We start from the raw sequence: 20811 nt of genomic DNA on the forward strand, positions 1-20811 counted from the left end.
TGAAGAAAAGCTGAAGTTCTTGAGAGTTCATGCTTTTTGTTTTCAGCTCTACCAGTTAATCTAATAAAAGATATTACCTGTGAGAAGAGACCAGCACCAACCTCTCTACAGTGTCCTTTCAAGTGGTTGTAGAGAGTGATGAGGTCTCCCCTCAGCCTCCTCTTCCTCACACTAAACAGCCCCAACTCCCTCAGCCGCTCCTCATACGATTTGTTTTCCAGCCCCCTCACCAGCTTCGTTGCTTGTTATTGCCTCAGCCTATTGCTTTAGGCATTAACCTAACAGGCTGCACAGTAATGCTGGGGAGAAGAGTCTTGGAGGGAAAGAAGAAAGGACTGTGGTATGAGGCTCAGTTTTTCTGCAGGCTTTGGTGGCTACAAGGAGCCTCTGTTTTCAGCTGTTGCAGGGAAGTGCAGTTCAAAGGTGTCACTGGAAGGAGAGGACTAGTGCGGTGAGGACGGTGTGAAAAGAGGACAGATGAATTGTGCTGCTTGGCAAGACTACTGTGAGGATGTGTTCAGCATGACTCCAGCTTCCTACAACAGGACTTAGTCATTTTTGATGCTCTGTTATTCTCTCCCATATTAGTTTCTCAGTCTTCAGTGAGCACTCTTCTTAATACTTACGCTTTTATCAGTCTTGGTTTAAGCTGAAACCAATGTTTTTTGTCTTTCTTCATAGCCATCTGATGAAGATACTGTCAGCTTTAATGTTCCAATGTCAGACATCGTGGAAGAAGATCAGGTTATAAAGGAAGATTCAGTTCACCATGCTAATTCAAGAAAAGGTTGGAATGTAAAAAAGTGGAAGTTAAATACAGGGATACTCTGTCGAGAATTCTATGTCAATAATTTTATAAGACTGTAAATTCAGTTTGCAAAAATCACGGCCCAACAAGCATCAATCTTTCAGGAGTCTACAAGCATCATCTTTAGATTAGATACATTTTGTTTACTGCTATTTATCCTTGGAATTTTCAGTGTTTAATTTTTCACTGGATAAATGCCTTATTAAATTGATTTTTCTTGCTTATATTCTAGTTGAACGACAGGTATTTTCACTAACCTATGCATTTTAATTGTTTTGTAATAAATGCCTGCCTGCCTACCCAAAAGGCTTTGAGCATATGTATGTAGCCACATAAACAAGAAAAAAAAATTTTATTTAAAAGTATTTTAACTATACTGAATTGAGGTCCTTATAGTCATTTTCCACAGCAATTCCAAGGAACTTGTTCCACCTTGCCTCAAGAGTTAATAAATTCTGGTTCTGATTGGGGAAGAAGAGTGAGAGTTAGTTTAAACTGTGCTTCCCAACCAGTAATATCGATGTGTTATTACTTTTATCAAATGCTAACTCAGGTTCTGTGTTAGTAATATACAAAGCAGAGTCCATTTCTGTACTTGGACTTAATGCATATATAAAGCTTTATTAACTGAAGTCAGCATTACCTCTGGAAAGAAGTAAAACTCTTCAGATTTTGAGAGAAGATGTAATTTGATCTAAATTTTATTCTAGTAACTTATATTTTTCTAAATTTATCTCATACTATTAAACAATGTTTCTCCAAGGTCTGCACATACTAATGATAAACAGCAGGATGAAGTCAGTGAGTTGCAGGTGGAAACCACATAAAGAGGAAAAGATCGGCCTTTCCCCAGTGTTACATACTAGATTAAATAAACTTCAGTTGAGATACTCATCAGAATTTAGTAGAATACCAAGTATTCTAAGTATGTAAGAGCATTAGATGCTGCCGTGTTCATTAGTACACTGGAGGGGGAGTATGTTATAGGATCAGACCACTTCAAACAGAGGAGAAAATTATTACTGCCTTATCCCCCTGGAAGTGGTACATGTGAGCAAGGGATTGACATAGCTCTGAAGGCTCTGGATCATTTTGAGTTCTGCTAGGAGTCTGAGTGTTTGTTACAACGACTCTGAAGTTGCATTAAACTGCAAGTCACTGACTGAAACATCAGAATGTCTTAAAATACTCTGCAGCTGCCTGAGTGTTTTGTACCAGGACTGGTAAGACATACTTGGTGTAGTTTAAAACCGACTCCATTAATGCCTGCTGTGATGCCTCTGATCTACAACTGTATGAGCCCAGGTTGTTGATTTGTTACAACTTCGGAAGGAACTGGCATCGCTTATTAAAATGCAAAAGTCTTATTAACTTGTTTGAAGTTTTAAATAAGCTTTGAATTTAAACTTTGTTTGGTTTTTGAGTTCTGTAATTTAATACACTTAAATCATATTGAGTAACAGATGTTGAGCTGAATCAGAAATAATTTTTCTGTCTTGTTTTATTGTTGTTATTAGTGGAATTCCATCAGGGATCTCACTTGATTGTCAACGATAAGTCAAGAGAAACAGGAAACCAGTTTGATGAATCGGATACCCTTACTACTGAATTTATGAGTTACATTAAGGCAAGTTTGTGACAATTTTAAGTGGGGGGAAATCTCTTCACTCCTTTCATAAGTATAAAGCAAACAGAAATGACAAACTGTAATCATTTTAACGACTAAGAGACTGCAATTGATATTTATTTTAAAAAAAGCAACCAAATTTTCTCTTTCATAGTTACTTAAGACAATTAGTTATCAGAAAAATATATTTACATTCTAAATAAATGTTGCTTATTATTTTTTTGTTATGTACAAATACAACTGTGAAGTTTTGATTATTAGGAAGACTTATTTATAGTTGCTGGATGTTTAGAACACTACAAGTTGTCTTATATCGGCTTGTTCTTTTGTGGCTTTTATACTGAAAAAAGATTGTGTGATGTATTTTTTTTTTAGATAGTTAAAAAGTTATTATTAGTAGCAGTTTTGGATAGTTGAAATGTTACCAAAGTGATCATAGGTTTCCTGAATACAGATTTTCAGCAAGTGCACACATTTGACATGAACGAAATAGATAAAAAAGGGATAAAATACTTTAGTCCTCCCCTGACACAGGGGTACACACATCTGAAGCTGACTGTACGTTATATTATGTATAAACCTTGTGTTTCTTTTCCTTAATCTTCTCACTTCATCATCTTGATTTTTTTTAAGTAGTGTACCTCTTGAAGACTATTCCCTGGGGAATGTCCTCTACCATAATAAGATAATATTATCTGAAATAATGTGTTGCAGAGAGTGATCAGTAAAATATAGGTTGCTTTATTGAATTTCAATATAAGAATATTGCTAGAGTGAGCAGTTTCATTTCTTTTAATTTTGATATCTTCTTTACAATGGGGTTGTTGAGATCAGCAGGTTGGTGACTTGAACAGGTAGCACATGCATTTTATTCTGAGGATTTTACCCTCAGGGCATTTTCCTTCTTGTGCAGATTTCTGAGTCTGTTGTGTTCTTTGGTTTTGATTTAGCGTGTACTAGAATGCCTTTTGGGACAGTGGGGGGGTCTTCTAAAATTAAGGTACTGGTTAACCAAACCATACATAAAATCTGTACAATTTGCAGCACAAAAGAGGAGATTAGGCTTGCCTGATTTTGTAATTTTTCAAATGTTAGTCCTAATTTATATGGCTTTATTTATATTATTATTATTATGCCCACAGACTGAGGATCACCTTCTAGAATAAGAACTGCATTTTTGTCACCTTATGATATGTGCCCTTCTTACAGGAAAAAGCATGTATTTGATTCCTGTGAGGAGAAGAAAAAAGAATGGCTTTATTTATTCTACTGGGGAATGGGGCTTCTTTGGGGAATGTTAGAGAAGCTGGTACACTCTTCAGTGGCACATCTAGCAGAGCTGGATAGCATTTGTTGGTACAGGGTGATGCGACTGATGTGCCAAACATGACACAAAAGAGGATAAGCTTCTCTGTTTTCTGTTGTTTATTCTTTAGTAGTACAAATGCACATCCATTCAGAGAGCTTCTGTCTCTACTGGCAGCTGAACCGCTTCAGTGTTCCTGCCGATCTGAGACGAAAGAGAAGGGAAAATTGCAAAGCACCAAATGGAAGTATAAGAGAGTCATGTTTTCTAATAAGTAGCACTTCGTAGTTATAGGTAGGACACTGGGGGCTGTGATTTATGCCTATGTTGAACTCAAAATAACTGGCTGACTGATAAGAAATGTTTCATATGCAGGTTTTTTTCTGATTTGTTAAAAAAAAAAAAGTGCTCATGACTGTTAAGATTGTAGAGTAAGAATCCTGTTAATAATTATAGATGAAGTACATAATTGCTACTGTTTGCATATCTAGAATTTCCTTGCTCTGTAAACAAATCTGGCTGCGGGAGGAGACCAAGTTAGGAATTTTGGTTAATGGAAGCATTGTTTGCATACACCAGAGAGGCACAAATGAAATCTGGGACACAGAATAAAGAATTTTCGTGCTGCTTGATTTTCTTTTTACAGTTAAAGGAGGGTAAGGGCTGTTGGCCTCAATAAAATCTGCATAGTGAATAGAAAACCTTGTAATCAGTATCTTAAAGAGGGGTAGAGTGAGGAGTGGAGTGGCAGTGTTGGATTGCTTCAACGAGCCACCTTAAAATGTTACATAAATTAGGTCAGGGCTGAGTCTGAAAGCAAAATTTATCAGCCTACTTAATTGCAAAGTTCAGTTCTCAATATCACTTTGTCTGCTTACAGAGCAGAGCAGCTGAGTGTGATGAACTATTGAGAATAGAAGAGGACACACAATGGCAAACAGACGAAATGTAAGTATTTTTTATGTCTCTATAAGTAATTAGCTGTGTTGTTTCATTAAGTTGACCACAACTGGCCTTTACTTTATCAGTTAATTTTGTAGACTTGGAGGCATGACAGAAGCATAGTCTCACGCTTTGTGTGTGCTCAGTGTTGTAGACATTGTTGCTCAATAGAGTCAATGTTATATTACAATTAATTTGTATGTACCAATAATGCTGCAATATTATTACCTGTGTGTAATGCAAGCTTTTTAACCAGGTATTTTAATATTTATTGTGTTAATGGCATTATCAAAACTTGTAAGATCTAAGTTTAGTGTACATTTTAAAAAAAGTAATTCAATTGGAAAAAAAACCCCTCAGTCTTTTTTCTTCTTTTTTTCATAATTTTAACCCTGAAGCAATTGTTAATTCATAGACATTAATTCAAGAACAGAGTAAGTGAACATCAGTTACAGAAGAGAGTGCATAAGAAAAGGGCATTTAGCGTGACAGTGTACTGTGAAGTTGTCACTAAGCAGAACAGTGGGTCCTATATGATTTAAAAAGAAAAATTGAAGGAAGGGAAGCGTAAGTACTTTCTCAAGGAGCCTTATTGGCAGAACTACCAGGTGACTGTGTTTCTAAACCCTGAAAAGAATTACTGATGTTGAAAAGCAAAAGAAAGCATCCTGGTCCATTAAAAGAATCATTGTATTTAGTACTTATGTTAAAACAATACGTGTTGTGAATGCAGTCAAATATTGGTAAATAAATTTTCATTTTTAGAAGTCAGTCTGTTTAATTGAATGCTAAAAAGTTTTAGTTCATCACATTTGTTTATATATGTATTAGATTGGGGGACTTTGTTAGAGACAAAGCACTGGAGAATTTTTTCAAAAGAAAGCTTCTGGATAAATTCTGCACGTACTGGTGTGCAGGGAGGATGGTTTTTCCACTCTGTAGTGTTTGCACACCAGTTGCAAGATACAGCTCACAAACTGAAATTCAGACTACCCTGGATAATTGCTGTTGTACCTCTTTTTTTTAGAATGCTTTTGTTTTCTGTTATAGAATAAATTTATCAGAAGAACAAACTATTGATATAGCAATGATAGAACAACTAAGAGAAGCAGTAGATTTGTTACAGGATCCCAACAGGTACGGTTACAATAGCTGATGTATTAACATAATGTATTTGAAGTTTTTGTGAATTACTTTAGAGTTCTTCTTTAACTGATAATTGAAAGTTCTCTGGAGTTATTAAGTGCTTCTTTAAGCATACTGATACTTGTTGCTTAGGTAGTTAAGAAGGAAATGCGCATTCTCTTTCTGCGTATCTAGACAAGATTCCCAGTAAATTAAGAAGGATTTAATGTATAGAAGAAACCTAATTTTAGAGGTGGAGACACCTCTTATCCATTCATCTCATGTACACTACTGTGATTTTTCTGAAGTTTTGTCTAGGATAGTCTCATTTCTCCCTGGGACTCTAAGCTCTCCTCTGCTTATTCATGCTTGCTGTATTTTACTGGGGCTTGGAGAAGGTCTTCTGGCCCAGCTTCATCCCACCTCAATGGAGCACATGAAAGAGGTGCCTGAATTCGTGGTGGAGTATCTTTGGCTTTCCTCTGAAATCAAAAGGAGAAAGAGGAAGAGGCATCTAGAGAAAGTTATTTAGATTTCCCCTGACTACAGCGGGCAAAGTTTTATAATTTATGTGTTTATTTAAAGTGGCTAAAGTCAGGTGGAATTACTCTGGATCTGTGAATAAGAAAAGGAATAAATATTTAAAAGAAAATAAACGCTTGTCCTACTGAAAAGGTCTGAAAAGAGCGGTGTAGGTTCTTCTGTCCGGATGCTTACTATTGCTTTTCTTTGTGTAACTACTTTCAGAAATTTATTAAGTTCATTTCCAAACAAGGTAACTCATTTTTCTTTGCTATTTCTATGAGGTACCTGGTTTAGAGCTTAATTTGTCTGAAGACTAGTAACCTCTTTGTTGCTTCCAGCCTAAAGTATCCTTGTTTCTCCTTCTTCCCTTGACCATTTTTCTTTCAGCTGCACTGTTCTTTAGTTTAAATGCCTGTTCAGATACCACTTTTTCACCTACCAGATCTTCTTGCTTTTCAGGACGGAAATGCACTCCTGTTAGTATTTCTAGAGACAATTATCTGGCTTTATTTTGAATCACGTAGAGAATACTTGAATTCTTGAGTCGTATACCAAATACTTGAATCACAAGTGGTTTTGATTAATGAAAAGTCATACAAATTAGGAAAGCTTTTTAATTCCTGTGGTTTGTGTGTGTTAGTATACCATGGCTTCTGCATCTCATATGGGGCTTATTACTTTGTGGAAAAGTATTGCAAATAAAAAAGGAAAAAGCCTGGTTTAAAAAAAAAAAAAGCACAACATGAAAAAAAATCAGGTTTTTATGTATTTCACATATTTAATTTTCTTGTTAAATTAAAAATGGCATTAAATACAGAAAATTAATCTGTTTCTCCATATGTATTTGGATGTGCTTTCATCAGTAACACTGTAGTAGATTTGATATGTGACTTTTAAAAATGGTTAATCATGTCATGCATATCTGTATTTTTCCTATTATTTGTAAAATTATGTTTTTTGCATAGTGGGTTTGGGTGGCTGCACTTTTTTTTCTAACCTTAAACTATGAGTAGTCTTAATTTACTGAGCACTATATAAGCTTTTCAATGTCTCCTGTATGTTAACATTCAGGCTTACCCAGCGAGATACAACTGGGTGCCTAATACTTGCCAAATGATGCTATAGAATTTCAATCCTCTGGGCCATGGGATCCTCATTTCTTTTATAAATACTGGATTACATGGCAGTTTGTTATATACTTGCATTATATAAAACAGTATGAGAAAATTTTGGTTTTCATACTGAATAGTTTTTGTGTCTTTATCCAGATCCACAAAGTAAATGCTCCTATTGATCCTTAGTTTAAGACGCACAAAAGCTTTCATGCGCTTTTAACTTAAATCTAGAGCACATCAAAAACTGTAACTGTCCCCAAAGAGGTTTCCTTTGTGCATCAGTGTAACTCTAATCACCTAGTCAGGGTAACTTAATAATAATATTGAAATAAGGATAAATCTGGCTTGAGCTGGTTATCTCACGCCAAAGGCTGTTTAGGAGTTAGAGAAACCCCTGTAGGGGCTGAAGCAGTAGGTGATGCTGACATGCCTTAACATGCACTGACTAGAGTTCAGTGTAGAGCACATCAATTGCAGCTATTTTCACTCATGGGTATGACTATTAAACTCATAAAATGCTTGTCCAGTTATTTTTGTCCTAGTATTTTGCAGAGTTTCAAATCTGCATACCCTATGGTGCACACAAGCAATATTTCAGTTCTGGAAAGGAAAAAGATTGAAGACTCAACTTTTTTTCAGTATTTTCAGATGTTTGCTTCAGATTCCTATATTCACTGCTTTCTTTCGGATCATTGTCTGTTGTGAATTTATTGTTGCGCTGCTTTATTTTCATCCCCTGTAAATTAAATTTGAATATCTAACCAGGGCTGTGGCTTCTAGAGGGCACTAGAGGTTGGTTATAGAAATCTACAGTCTTCTAGATAATGGCACAGTTGTTGGTGGTAAACAGGTCCTTTTGTTTTGATACCAGCCATTACTCATGGTGATGTTTTTCTAATGAAAGCATTAATATTGCTTTGACTGAACTGGGGGCAGTGAAGCATCAGGAGGCATTTCAAAAAGTTGTTAAGAGATAACACTGAGTAGGTTAAAACCGTGACTATAAAACTATTTCATATATCCATTTATTTGAAATTAACTACTGAACAACATGGTTACTAAAGCTATACCCCAGCACAAGGTTTTTATTTCAAACCTTGCAGATCAAGCATAGATATTTCAGAGAGCAGTGGTGTGAATCTGTATCCCACGGAACCAGCAACAGCTTTAGAATTTCAGGAGTCTACAGTAAAGTGTGTTTATCTACCTTTTTTTAGATAAAAATAATGCATTTGTTGGATTAATCATATTCAAGTTTCTACACAATGAATTATATATTTACATTTGTTTATCTTTATACATAGCACTCAAATGCAGATGGACATGTCTTCCCTTGGTCAGGTACGTCAATGAGTGTATTATTATAAAATATTTTGGGGGGAAAGTCAGGAAATCAGCCAACAATTTCATCAATAATTAATCCACCTAGTAGGGAAGGAAAAAATTTCGTAGGTTGGAGGACAAAACTCATTTTTATGGAATTGCTTTTATTTTTTTACATGTGATTACATAAGATTTTTTTCTGTGTTTATCAGTTTTTTTACCTTAGTTTTTTTCCCCCTGTGTAGGGCTTTCATGTCTGCCAGTTCATAGCTCGGCTATGCATACTTGTCTATCATCCCACCCTCATCTCCCTGTTCTGGTGTAGGAAAACAGTACATTCGTTAAGGATATAACCCCAAAATATTTTGTAAACTAAAAATTAATGTTTTCCCAGAGCACTGTCGCTATAGATACAGAGAGTATATAAAGTATGATTTGGAGTTTTACGTGCTGCTTATTATTTGATCTGTATCCTGACTAGTGAACTGGTGTTCTTTATGATGTACTTTGTTTAGATTTACATTATCCAGCAGTTAGTGCTGGAACTGCAAGTATATAGTATCTGCTTACTATTTTGTTCACTTTTCATCACAGTATTTGTAATAAATGCTTCTGAGGTAATGTTTATGCAAAAAAAGATGTAGTTCTCTTTCCAGTGATACACAGTCTAAAGAGTTTTTAATCTTACAGAGAGAAAATGCTGAAGAGGAACTAGAATTTCAGAGAAGGAGGGAATTGATAATGGAAAAAGCAAAGCCTGAAGTGAGAACTTGTGAACAGAGTGAAAAATGGTCATTGAGTCAGGTATGGAGGTGTCTGGATGCAATAAATGTGGAAACACTTGGAATGGATGGTTGCATTCTGTCAGTTTGTGCGTAGAGATAATAGTGGGTATAGGCTTGTTATTTGGTTTGGGTTGGGTTATTTGCCTTAGCATGAATTTCAAGGTTTGGCTGTGAACGGGAAGTTGATTAAGACCTATCTCTCAGGTGAAAAACTGATACAGTGGAATTAAATAGAAGTCTTTTCTTCCAATAAACACTGTAGTAGTTGCAGTGGTTGCATTTCCCTGGAAAAAATAAGTCGCTTCAAAGTTAGATCTTCAGTAAAATTAAATACCTGATTCCCCTTCCCTGTCACCCCAAATATTCTTGTAGCTATATAAGCTGCTAAGTTTTTGTTAATGGCACTATTTTTAATGTGTTTAACATTACAGACGATATGTAGGTTGAGATAATTGTTTTAAAGTTTCAAAAGTATTTTAAGTTTTGTGTACATTACAATGATCCAGAAATGGAAAACTATGAAAAAAATTTAAATATTTGGTGCATGTTACTACTTCCAGACTTTTTTGTATAGCGATTTTTGTGGCTGCTTTTGCAAGATTCTGAGAAATAATTACATAATGTTCTGTATATATTGGTGTATATATGCAAAATATGTATATTCTAATATATATTTACATATTTTATAGATGACATATAAAATATGTATTATATACTTTATATATAATCTATAAAATATATATTATATATATATAATATATATATATTATCCAGACATAGCTTGAATCTATTTTATCTTGATGCTCTTCACATACTCTTATCTATAATCATTGTTACCATCAAATATTCCTAGGATATCCTTTTGACTTTGTTAGTCTTAATTTTCTCTTTATTTTTTCTTAAAATATCAAATTTTTAAAAATTGAGTGGGTTCATGTCTTTTGTTATATTGTTGTATGTTGGAGTTACCACACTTTATTTGGAACAGTTCTTATTGTATTGCTGAGATTAACAGATAAGAGTAATTCAGTGTCAAAATGTCTGTGATATCTGTATTTTGATGAACTCTTTAACAAGGACACTGATTCGCTTTAAGAACCTTTTAAAAAGAAGAAACAAATCTTCCTAAACAGTTGTAGAGGGCCTGACCTGCACTGTGTTATGCAGGTGAAAGCACCAAGTGGCAAGTTCCAAGAAATGGAAACACTTTTTGCAGGAGCAAGTTTTTAATCATGCTACGTTCTGTCTAGTATAGTAAGCACTTGTGTAACTAAATTAATTCAATTTAGCATAAATCCAAAATTCTGACTAGAGGCCTGTGTGCTGTGGGAGAGATTAGGCCTGTAACGTAGGCCTGTCGCAAGAACACAGTCCCTGAGCACAGGAGTGCTCAGGTGTGTGAGGCCCCAGGTAGAACCAGCTGGGATCAGATGAGTAAGATTTCTTTCTGTTTATTCTTGGTAATATAGTGGTTGAGGTAATACTCTGAAAGATGTCTAAAGATGAAAATTATTTTCTTTTTAAGCTTCAGAAGTAGCCACAAAAAGTCATGAAGCAAAATGGGGGTGTAATCTTCCTTCACATCTTGCTAACTCTTGGAAAACTCTGTGACTGTTGGGACCAAGTGTTCCAAGTGCTGTATTTTTTTTTCTTCCCCATTTTTTATTTGTTGAATAAAAAATTGGCCCTAAGGAAATGATTTTGAATTGAATTATGATTTTTTTTTTTACTCATGCCAGCTGTGTTTCTGCTGACTGAGTTATGATTGATGCAGAATTATTGGTTGTATTTCATATTACATGACTTGCATGTTTCCAATGTAACTATTGCAGAAGTGGTAACAAAAGGTATGTTATTGCAATTATAAAATGAGTTGGTTACGGAATACTTCTCTCTTCAAATTTGTATTAAAAAAATCTTTATTTGCATGTTAAACTCTCGGTGATAGTTTAATTACAAAATCTGTGAAACAAAATCGAATACTGCATTTGAACAGACAAACATTAAAATCCTATAAATGCAGGATTGAAATGAAGAAATGAATGATAAGTCTGCAAATAATTTCCACAAGGTTTTTTTAAAATCTTGTTCAACTAGCTGTAAAAGTAATTACTATTAATGAAAATTAGTTCCTTTCAGTGAAAAAAAAATTATGTATTAATGTGTATCTGATTATCATGAGTAAAATATCCTGTTGTGGTGTATCACTAATACAGTTGATGAAACGATCTCTTTTTTTTTTTTTTTTTTTTTTTTTTCCCCAAACAGGCAGAATGATGTAATTGTTTGGAATACAAGCGGGCAAGCCTCTCACAACGAGGTAAGATGCTAGTGCCATTTGTTTGTCTCTTACATGTTTTATATGAATGGTTCATATACTAAATGAATTGAATATCACAGAAAATTTGACTGACCTCATTAGTAATGACTATGTGGCCTGTGGTTTATTTTTGTCATCTTGAGGATGTATTAGGGTACAAAAATACACTTTCTGATAAGCTTGTTTCTAAGTTGTGTAGTTTAGTATAAAACATTTAATTTTTTCACATTTTGTTCATTCTGCTACATTTTCTTTTTTTGACTCTTGTTCCACAAGAGTTTCTATTGATTTCAGTGCCATTTGTTTTTGCACAGTTGTGTCATGTCCTTGGTTAGCTTTCAGAGAGGAGTCTGATTTCTATTGATCCTATTGCTTTCACAGTGTGAACCTCAGCAGAAGGTCAAAATCAGAAACAGTGGGGAGCTGTCTCCTACTATGGAGATTTTTTCCCCTTCATATTTTCTGTGCAGAAACAGGGCTTCTCCCTCTTTTTCTCCCTACATTGCTCTGTGTATGAGCATCTTGAAAATTCACGAGGACCCAGCCACATTCCACCAGTGTTAGTGAGGGGACTCCAATAGTTCCTGGCTCCCTGAGAAACCACTTTTTATATAGGATTCCCATTGCAGAGTTTGTTTACAGGGCTCTTTCTTTGTTACCGTTGCTGGTTTGATGATGATACCTCACCTTTTCCTGTATGCTGCTACTCCATTCTTCCTGCTGCAACTGTTCGCCTCAAGGGCGATCATGCTCTGAGGTATATGCTTAACTTCTTTTTTGCTTTTTTACACAGAAATTCAGTGTTGCATAGAAAATACCATGCAGAGTGGTTTCTTTCTGTGAAAGAAACAAACGTATCTAAGAAAAAACATGTCTTTGCTTTGTTTTTCTAAATGCACTGTGCTGCAAAACTGTATGATTGGTGAAACCAAGTGATTACGTGGGAGAAAAATAAGAAATAATTGATCTTGCTTAAAGCTAGGGGGATTATCTTGCAGCCTTTGGTCAGAAACTTAATCTTTTCCAGCAAAGGAATAGGATGGAATAAAAAAGGGAGGCTATATTGTCATCAGATCATGGTGGAATAGTTGTAGTGTGCAGTATTGTTAACTTTTGCATTTTGTACAGTCAGTTGTGCTGAGATATTCTGGATGTTACTCTTACTTAGATACATGTTTTTGAATTACACAGAACAAGGATAAAAGTCCGACAATGTCTCCTACTACAAACACTACAATCCCTTTTGGCCTGAAGCCACGATCAGGTAACGTGGGAAAGAAAATTACCTAATTTGTATGTACTTTTTTCTTTTTTCACATCTGTGTTATTAATAGATGTCTGTAATTATTTTTCCTTAAGAAGGCAGTGATGAAACATTTTCTGTACAGCAGTTAGAAGATTAGAATATTTTAAGGTTAGGGGTCTGAATTAAGATTGAACTTGTAGCAAGTATGTATTTGGCACATTATATATGGATCAAATTTTCATACCTTCCTAATAAATCTGGTGTTTTATAAAAGTATATGTATGTATGTTTTAAAAATATGTATGTATTTATATAAATACACATATTTTATACATGTATACATATATATCATCTGTGCTGACATCCTAATTGAAATCAGTTTTGTTTAATTAGTATGTAGTGATACAGTTTAGATTTTATTGAATAATATATGTGAATAGCTAGGCTTGTTTGGAAAACGCTTATGCATTGCTCTCGAAATGGCTCATTGCAATGAGTCTTTCAGTAGTTATGCTTGTGTAAGGATCAAGCATTATAGAAGATTAGATGTTTGCTTCAGCCAGCAGCTGAGCGTAATGAATTTGCAATGCACTAAATCTGCATAGCCATCTTTTAACAAGCAGCAATCTATTCATTAAAACAAACAAACAAGCAAAAAAAAAAAATCCCAAACAACAAAAAACTATTGATGTATTTGAGGGCTTGGGTAAAAGCTTCCTTTAAAAACAGTATTAGCTACAGGATTAAACTCAGTTTTTATCTTCTCCATGCTGAGGTAGTCAATGTTAAGTCATCTCACATCACCTCTAAAGAATAACTGCAGGTTTTTCAGTATGTTTCAGCATCCTAAGACTAATTCTGGTCTCTCGCATTCACCACAAATGCTTTTAATCAAGTGCTGGTAAACCACTATAAGCTTCTATTTTCCATAACAAAATATCTTGGCAATAATGGCAGCAGTTTCACATTTGCATGTTTAAGAAATTGCACCCATAGATTTGTTGTTTTAAAAAGCAAAGAAAATGGTTTTGAACCAACCTTGCTTCATGAAGAGGAAATTTTAAATATCTTATGTATTTTGTTATGATGCATAGTTTGAAAGATCTGTTCAGTTGCATTTCTTAATTTGTCAAACTGTTAAACTCTTTTCTTGTATGTTCCCAATGCTTCAGAGATGTTGTTATTTCTCTATATACTTAAAGTACGGGTTAAATGATGAGCAAATGGGTCCTTTCAGGATTTGGAAACAGTAAAACATTTTGTAATATTGCACAGCCCAGTGGCAGCTTTGTGGTACCACCATTGGGAGAAAGGTGTGTGAAGGAAAATGGGCTCATGCTGCATTGCTGCTGTCACGGGATGCAACCTGTGTTCTGCTGAGCTGCCAGTGAAATTTGCTCGTGTTCGAGTGTTAATGTGCACTTCCAAATCTTAGTGTTTCAGTGCGCCAAGATGTCCTGTACTTAGTGATGGTAATCAGTGAGGGCAAAACAGACTAGTGAATCTCTTTTTAGAGGATTTCTAGGAAGACTGGATTGCAATGATTGCAGTCCTTTGATGGAAGACCAGATGTGCGTAATTCCTACAGTTCTTCCCCTGTCTATTTTCCAGCTATGTATAGTTTTATTAAATACCAAAGCCAGTTGGTTCTAATCTGTTGATCTTCTGCACTGTACCAGTTCAAATGAATATATTTTAATTGCTTTAAGAATGCCAGTACTATAGTGTTTCTTGGACACAGCTATGGGTTGCAGAAAACTTGAGAATCTGAATTTGCTTTCCTTTCCATATCATACACTACAGAGTCACCAACCTAGAGCCATTACTGCACAGACTTCCACCTCATCACATCCAGTTTCAGTCATGTTACCTTAAATTCATAACATGATAAAACAGGGGAATTTGGCAATATTAAAACTTTAGGTCCAACTTCAGATGATATTAGCTGTGTAGCACAATGTAACAAAATGAAATCTTGCAAAGTACTGAAGGTGCATATTGGTTCCTCTCTTGTTCCCAACATAGAACTACTCTAAAAGTAGTATTAAAATTTGTTTTGCTAACGCATAAGAATAATTTACAGATAGAAGTAGTACATGACTGAAAATACTGGCATGTTTGTGAATCCTGTGTATTTTTCCCATTAAAGCTGGTTATCTTGCCATGTCTCTAGTTTCTTCAGTGTATTTCCTTTAAAACTTTGTGCAAGTTTTGTCTGAGTTTGAACCATCCTTATCACTCTCTGCATTTGTACTTGTTAATTATATACTGCTTTATTGTCCTAGAGCTGAGCTAGTCTCGGGGTCCAGCAATTCTGTGATCCAGGAAAAATTTTCAGCTTAGTTTGTAGTTTATTTTAATAGCTTTTTTCATTTAAGTTCTTCATAACCTTAGGGGAAACCTTAAGACTCATTGGAAATGAGTTTATGCTATTTAACTTTATTAGAGCTTACATTTGAATTACTTGGTTCTATAAATCTTTTAAATATGAGTGCAAGATTAAAAGAACATTCAAATGTTCTAACTAAAACGTGTACATCATTCTCTGTGGAAAACATAGTGGCAAATTTTCAATGAAAATATGTGCAGCCATACTTTTCTGAAATTTGAGAGTTTATTTTCACTGTGTTTATTTTCATCTATTTTAAATGAATGTTGCTTTCTTTTTGACCTTTCCCCCTCCCCCACATCTTTTCATAATGATTTATGTCTCTTGGAAAGGTGAAAGTAAACTGTTCTAGATTTCTGGTAAGGATTCCAGTTTTTTGAAGTACACACACAAATGGAAGTGCTTCCAGAGGATAAAACGCTTAAACTTCTGTGTTAGTACATACTGATATGTGTTCAGGACTGAAGGTCCTTTTATTCTTTCATTTTAAAGCTAGGCAAAACATTGGGAAAATTCATATGTGATGGCTGATACGGCACACAAAGAAAATGTTCTGAAAGGTAATGAATGTGATTCGACAATTTGGCAGATTCTTTTCAAGGCTCAGATATTTACATGGAAGGTAAAAAGAGAGTGGATTTTTTAATTTTTTAGAATATTTCCTCCTGTATTTTAAATACTTTCATAGTGTGAGCTTCTGAGCTGGGGCCGGTGCTGTTTAACATTTTTATCAATGATATAGACAGGGAAATTAAAGGCACCATCAGCAAGTTTGCGGATGATACCAAGCTGTGTGGTGTTGTTGATACACTAGAGGGACGGGATGTCATCCAAAGGGACCTGGACAGGCTGGAGAGGTGGGCCCAGGTGAACCTCATGAGGTTCAACAAGAGCAAGTGCAAGGTTCTGCACCTGGGCCAGAACAATCCTCGCCACCAATACAAACTAGGGGGTGAGGTGTTGGAAAGCAGCCCTGAGGAAAGGGACTTGGGGGTGCTGGTGGACGAGAAGCTGGACATGAGCAGGCAGTGTGCAGCTGCAGCCCAGAAGGCCAATCGCATCCTGGGCTGCATCAAAAGAAGCGTTGCCAGCAGGTCCAGAGAGGTGCTTCTGCCACTTTACTCTGCTCTGGTGAGACCTCACCTGGAGTATTGTGTGCAGGTCTGGAGCCCTCAATACAAGAAGGACATGGACCTGATGGAGAGGGTCCAGAGGAGGGCCACAAGGATGATCAAGGGGATGGAGCACCTCTGCTACAAGGACAGGCTGAAGGAACTGGGGTTGTTCAGCCTGGAGAAGAGGAGGCTCCGGGGAGACCTAATAGCAGCCTTCCAGTACCTGAAGGGAGCCTACAGGAAGGCTGGGGAGAACCTGTTTAGAAAGGCCTGTAGTGAAAGGACGAGGGGAAATGGCTTCAAGCTGGAGGGGAACAGATTTAGATTGGAGATTAGAAGGGGGTTCTTTACTGTGAGGGTAGTGGAGCACTGGAACAGGTTGCCCAGGGAGGTGGTTGAGGCCCCTTCCCTGGAGATATTCAAGGAGAGGCTCGACAAGGCCCTGGGCAACCTGGTCTAGTTGGGGGTGTCCCTGCTGACTGCGGGGAGGTCGGACTAGATGACCTTTGGAGGTCCCTTCCGGCCTGGGAAATTCTATGATTCTATGATTTTTAATTTTGAAAACCTTAAAATGCTACCATTGGAAAAAACAAAATAGTTACAAGTTTTCTTAGAGCCATAGTTTTGCTCTTGGAAAGTGCTTTTGCTCTCTGAAAAAGAATCACTCAAAATAGTTAATTAATTTCAGTTCTTTGTGCTTGATTCATGAATTGATTAAAGTGTTCAAGGTGGTGCTAATTGTCAAAACTGAGTGTTGCGAAGTTCTTGCCACAGTATCTTTAATATGCCAGACCTTGAAACGTGAACATCTACTAATACATCTTGCAGTACTGCAGAATAATTTTTTGCTTTTGTTCTGTGCCATTTTGAGGTCAGTGTGTTTCATAGTTTCTGCTGAACAAGGTGACAGCAACACAGACAAACAAACAAAAGAAAATTGTACCTTCAGAGGCTAAAAGAAGCACTGACAAAACTTAAAATCACGAAGCAGTTTGTATTGTGAAGTAAAAAATTGTTCCCTTGCAGGTGTTTACGTAGCATAATCTTACATGTGAATGCAGTGTATTTATTTTGGTAACTTGTAGAGGATTTGAAACACAGTGTTAGGATCTGCAGACGTGCTCGCCTCACTGTCTTTCAAGTTTGTTGAAACACAATGATCATTAGAACCTGACGGTATTTTTTCCTCCTTTGAGTGCTAGTTACTGCTTTTCTAATCTCTGGATATTTATTACTTACATTTGTTTTCTTCACTAACTGCATTATCTCTATTGTTTGGAAAATAATGAGAATCCTAATTACCAGCAGAATTAAAGACTGTTTATCATTTGCCAAAAATCTGTCTTCTGTTACCCAGTGTTGACTCTGCTCAGAGTTTAGGTTGTGCTGAATCTGATCTGGTGTCCCACCAGCCAGAAGCAGTAAACTGGCTTTGGAAAGAGGCATGGCCAAAGAGAGAGCTCTTGAATGGTTGAGTATGAGGTGAAGTTTAAGGTGAAGTTCTGTATGACACTGAATTATCACCATGTTAATACAGATTCCAGCATTGTGGGAAGGAGAAAGTCTCTGTGATTAAATTCCTTATGATTATTATTTTGGAATGGTATAAAATAGGGGCTTTCTGTGCTTACTGAAACTTTACCTTCAACTTTCTTCTAATATTACATGGTTTTAGCTGCCTTTTGATCTATACAGTAATTTTAAATTGATTTAGTGTTACAGTTTAGAATGTAGAGTAGTGGTAGCTTATAATCTCCAGGTTAGTTGAGGATCATGAATGTTGCTTGTGTGGGGGATACGGTAGATAAAACATGGAAATACATGTAGGAAACCAAGGAATGAGTGAGTTCATAATTGCTATGGCAGAAGTTACAAGGAACATTGTGATGAGATACAGGAAAAAAAACATTAATTAGTGACGTCATTGTGAAGGGCAGAGAAAGAGACTAAAATTTTGTCAAAATAGGAAACCAGTGGGAAGCTTTGAAAGGATGGGGGCAACCTGCTCTAGTGGGAGGTGTCCCTGCCCATGGCAGGGGGGTTGGAACTTGATGATCTTTGAGGTCCCTTCCAACCCTAACCATTCTATGATTCTATGATGGATCATATGCTGAAGATAAGCAGGGAGGAGATATTTTAAGGATGTCAGTGTCCAGTTCTGAAATAATATAGAATGGAGGTTTGAGGAAAGCTTAGGTGGAAAGCCTTACCACAATCAAGGAGGAGACAGGAGTGCAGAATAGATGTAGTGAAGAATGAGTAAATGTCTGCTGAAGGATTTGAGGAACAAATAAGAGGAGTTGTTGTGACCAGTTGGAGAGAAGGCAGGATGGTTGGAGAACAGGGACTGTATTGCTGTGTAAGTTTAGCTCCATAGTGAGTTGATGGGTGGTCAGGAACTGTAGGCGTGACATGCTTTTTACAGGCATCTGGTGAATAGTCTCCACGCTCTGTTACAGCTTCTGTGGAAATGTGCAGTTTTGCATGCTTTTGGGAGCCCAGTTGGATCATTACTGAATTTATGCTTATTTTTGAAGACTACAGTGCAGGTTTGCCAAGTCTTGTGGTGCAGACTCAGGATCACCCTTTAATAGAGGTATTGTATGTCTGTTCTTGTCCCTGGAAAGTCTGTAAAAGTTGTGGAAGACCAGAACTTTCCTAGGGTGGTGGGCCCGTTGTAGGTTTGGAGTTATTTCTGGGGGAATCAGGAAGAAAATAAAAGCAGTGCTGCATGGAAGTGAATTAAAACAAACGGAAAACATCTGTAGTACATGTACTTATATAACGTTTTTCAACAGAATAAGAATCTAAGGGGTAATGTAGTTGCTACTTACCAAAATCAGCTAGGAGGTTGTAATGTAATATTTTCATAACGATGTGTAAATTGTCTTTGGGGGGAGGAAGTGTTTGTGTTATATAGTTGCAAAAAGCACCAAAATGCTTATTCTCTCAACTTTTCCTTGCTGAAACTTCACAACTGATATATTCACCTTCTGATTCCTAGAGTCAAGGTGTTTGTCAAGCTATAATGTGAAATCTATGGGTACTTTTTCTTAAAACTTGATTCTAAACAAGTTGTGTGACGTGCTATGGTTACAATGATCTTGCTAAGCTTAACAGCCTTAACTGCGCATATAATGTATGATATGCAAGTACTAACATATAACTTTTCGTTCTTTTTATTCTGCACCATCTTTCATTCTTTTTTCAAAAAATTACACATTTTGTATTAATCACCTTTGAATTACATCTCTGTCATTACCATACAATCCTAATGCCATATATGAACTGCTGCTGCCCCCTTTTATCCCCCCCGCTGGTCCTTATACCACTATGGTTGGACTGGCTGTCACTCCCTTCCAGCAGACCCATCCCTCAGTCTTCCTCCTATCTCCTTCAACACACTTACACAGGCACAAACATGGGACAACTTTAGCTACAGTATCCCATCTGAAGGAGACAGTGACAATGGTAGGTGTTCCATATATAATTTACTTAAGTTTGTGTTTTCAGAAAGCTGAATATATGGCAAATGCCCCTTGTGGCTGAGGGTGAAAGACGATACTCTTGAGGGGATATTTATAAGACTAAATACCTCAGAGGATGCACGTTAATTTACTGCAAAATATGTAGTAACAAAACTAAATGGGTGAAGAGCATCACCGTTTTCAAGTCCGGCAAAACTACTTTTCCTGTGATATCCACTCCAGGAACTATTTCCAATGTAGGCTTAATTACTTGCTTTACTTTCAAGGGTTTATAAAAGTTGTGCTCAAACAGCAATTAATTTTGCTACTGTCTTCTTTGCATTATTTTTTTTTTTTGATAGATACTGACCGTTAATAAAAATATCCTACTCCAATCTGCAGTTATTGATGCAGGTGCATAACTAACTTAATTAGAAGAGGAATCCATGAAGAAACAAAGCTGAAACAATCAGCTAAGCAAAAATAGTGATTTCTGTCCAACATAAACTGTTAGTAAGCTGTAAAATTTCTCTGTGCATAGTGAAGGTCAGGTACATTAGTGGATATTGGTACTCGTTTTGTTTTTCTTCAGGGTGTTACTGTCACAGTACATTGAGTCTTGGCACTAATATGCAAAGCTGGCCCTGTTTGGGCTGTCAGAGCCATCTACTGCATTAATAGTGAAATGTCAGATGAAAAAAACAGAATCTAGACAAAT

At 36.3% G+C, this 20811-nt stretch overlaps 1 protein-coding gene across 6 annotated transcripts in view; it reads left to right on the forward strand.

Annotated features, from left to right (window-relative positions):
* Positions 1–20811, forward strand: part of LRCH1 (leucine-rich repeats and calponin homology (CH) domain containing 1) — a 68890-nt gene that overhangs the window by 17413 nt on the left and 30666 nt on the right. For 2 of the 6 annotated variants that reach the window (XR_001414537.1, XM_014966041.1), the window contains exons 7-15: positions 682–787; positions 2326–2435; positions 4622–4689; positions 5734–5820; positions 8753–8789; positions 9462–9575; positions 11829–11876; positions 13068–13140; positions 19993–20097. Coding sequence is in view for 3 of the 6 variants with exons in the window: in XM_014966041.1 (XP_014821527.1) it covers positions 682–787; positions 2326–2435; positions 4622–4689; positions 5734–5820; positions 8753–8789; positions 9462–9575; positions 11829–11876; positions 13068–13140; positions 19993–20097 (748 nt within the window). In the remaining 3 variants the exon portion in view is untranslated. Of the gene's footprint in view, positions 1–681; positions 788–2325; positions 2436–4621; positions 4690–5733; positions 5821–8752; positions 8790–9461; positions 9576–11828; positions 11877–13067; positions 13141–19989; positions 20098–20811 lie in introns of all 6 variants that reach the window. The other 4 variants (XR_001414539.1, XM_014966042.1, XM_014966040.1 and 1 more) reach the window with 3 other exon arrangements.

The sequence above is a fragment of the Calidris pugnax genome, unplaced genomic scaffold (assembly GCF_001431845.1).
Source record: "Calidris pugnax isolate Ruff unplaced genomic scaffold, ASM143184v1 scaffold20, whole genome shotgun sequence".
NCBI classification, from domain to species: domain Eukaryota; kingdom Metazoa; phylum Chordata; class Aves; order Charadriiformes; family Scolopacidae; genus Calidris; species Calidris pugnax.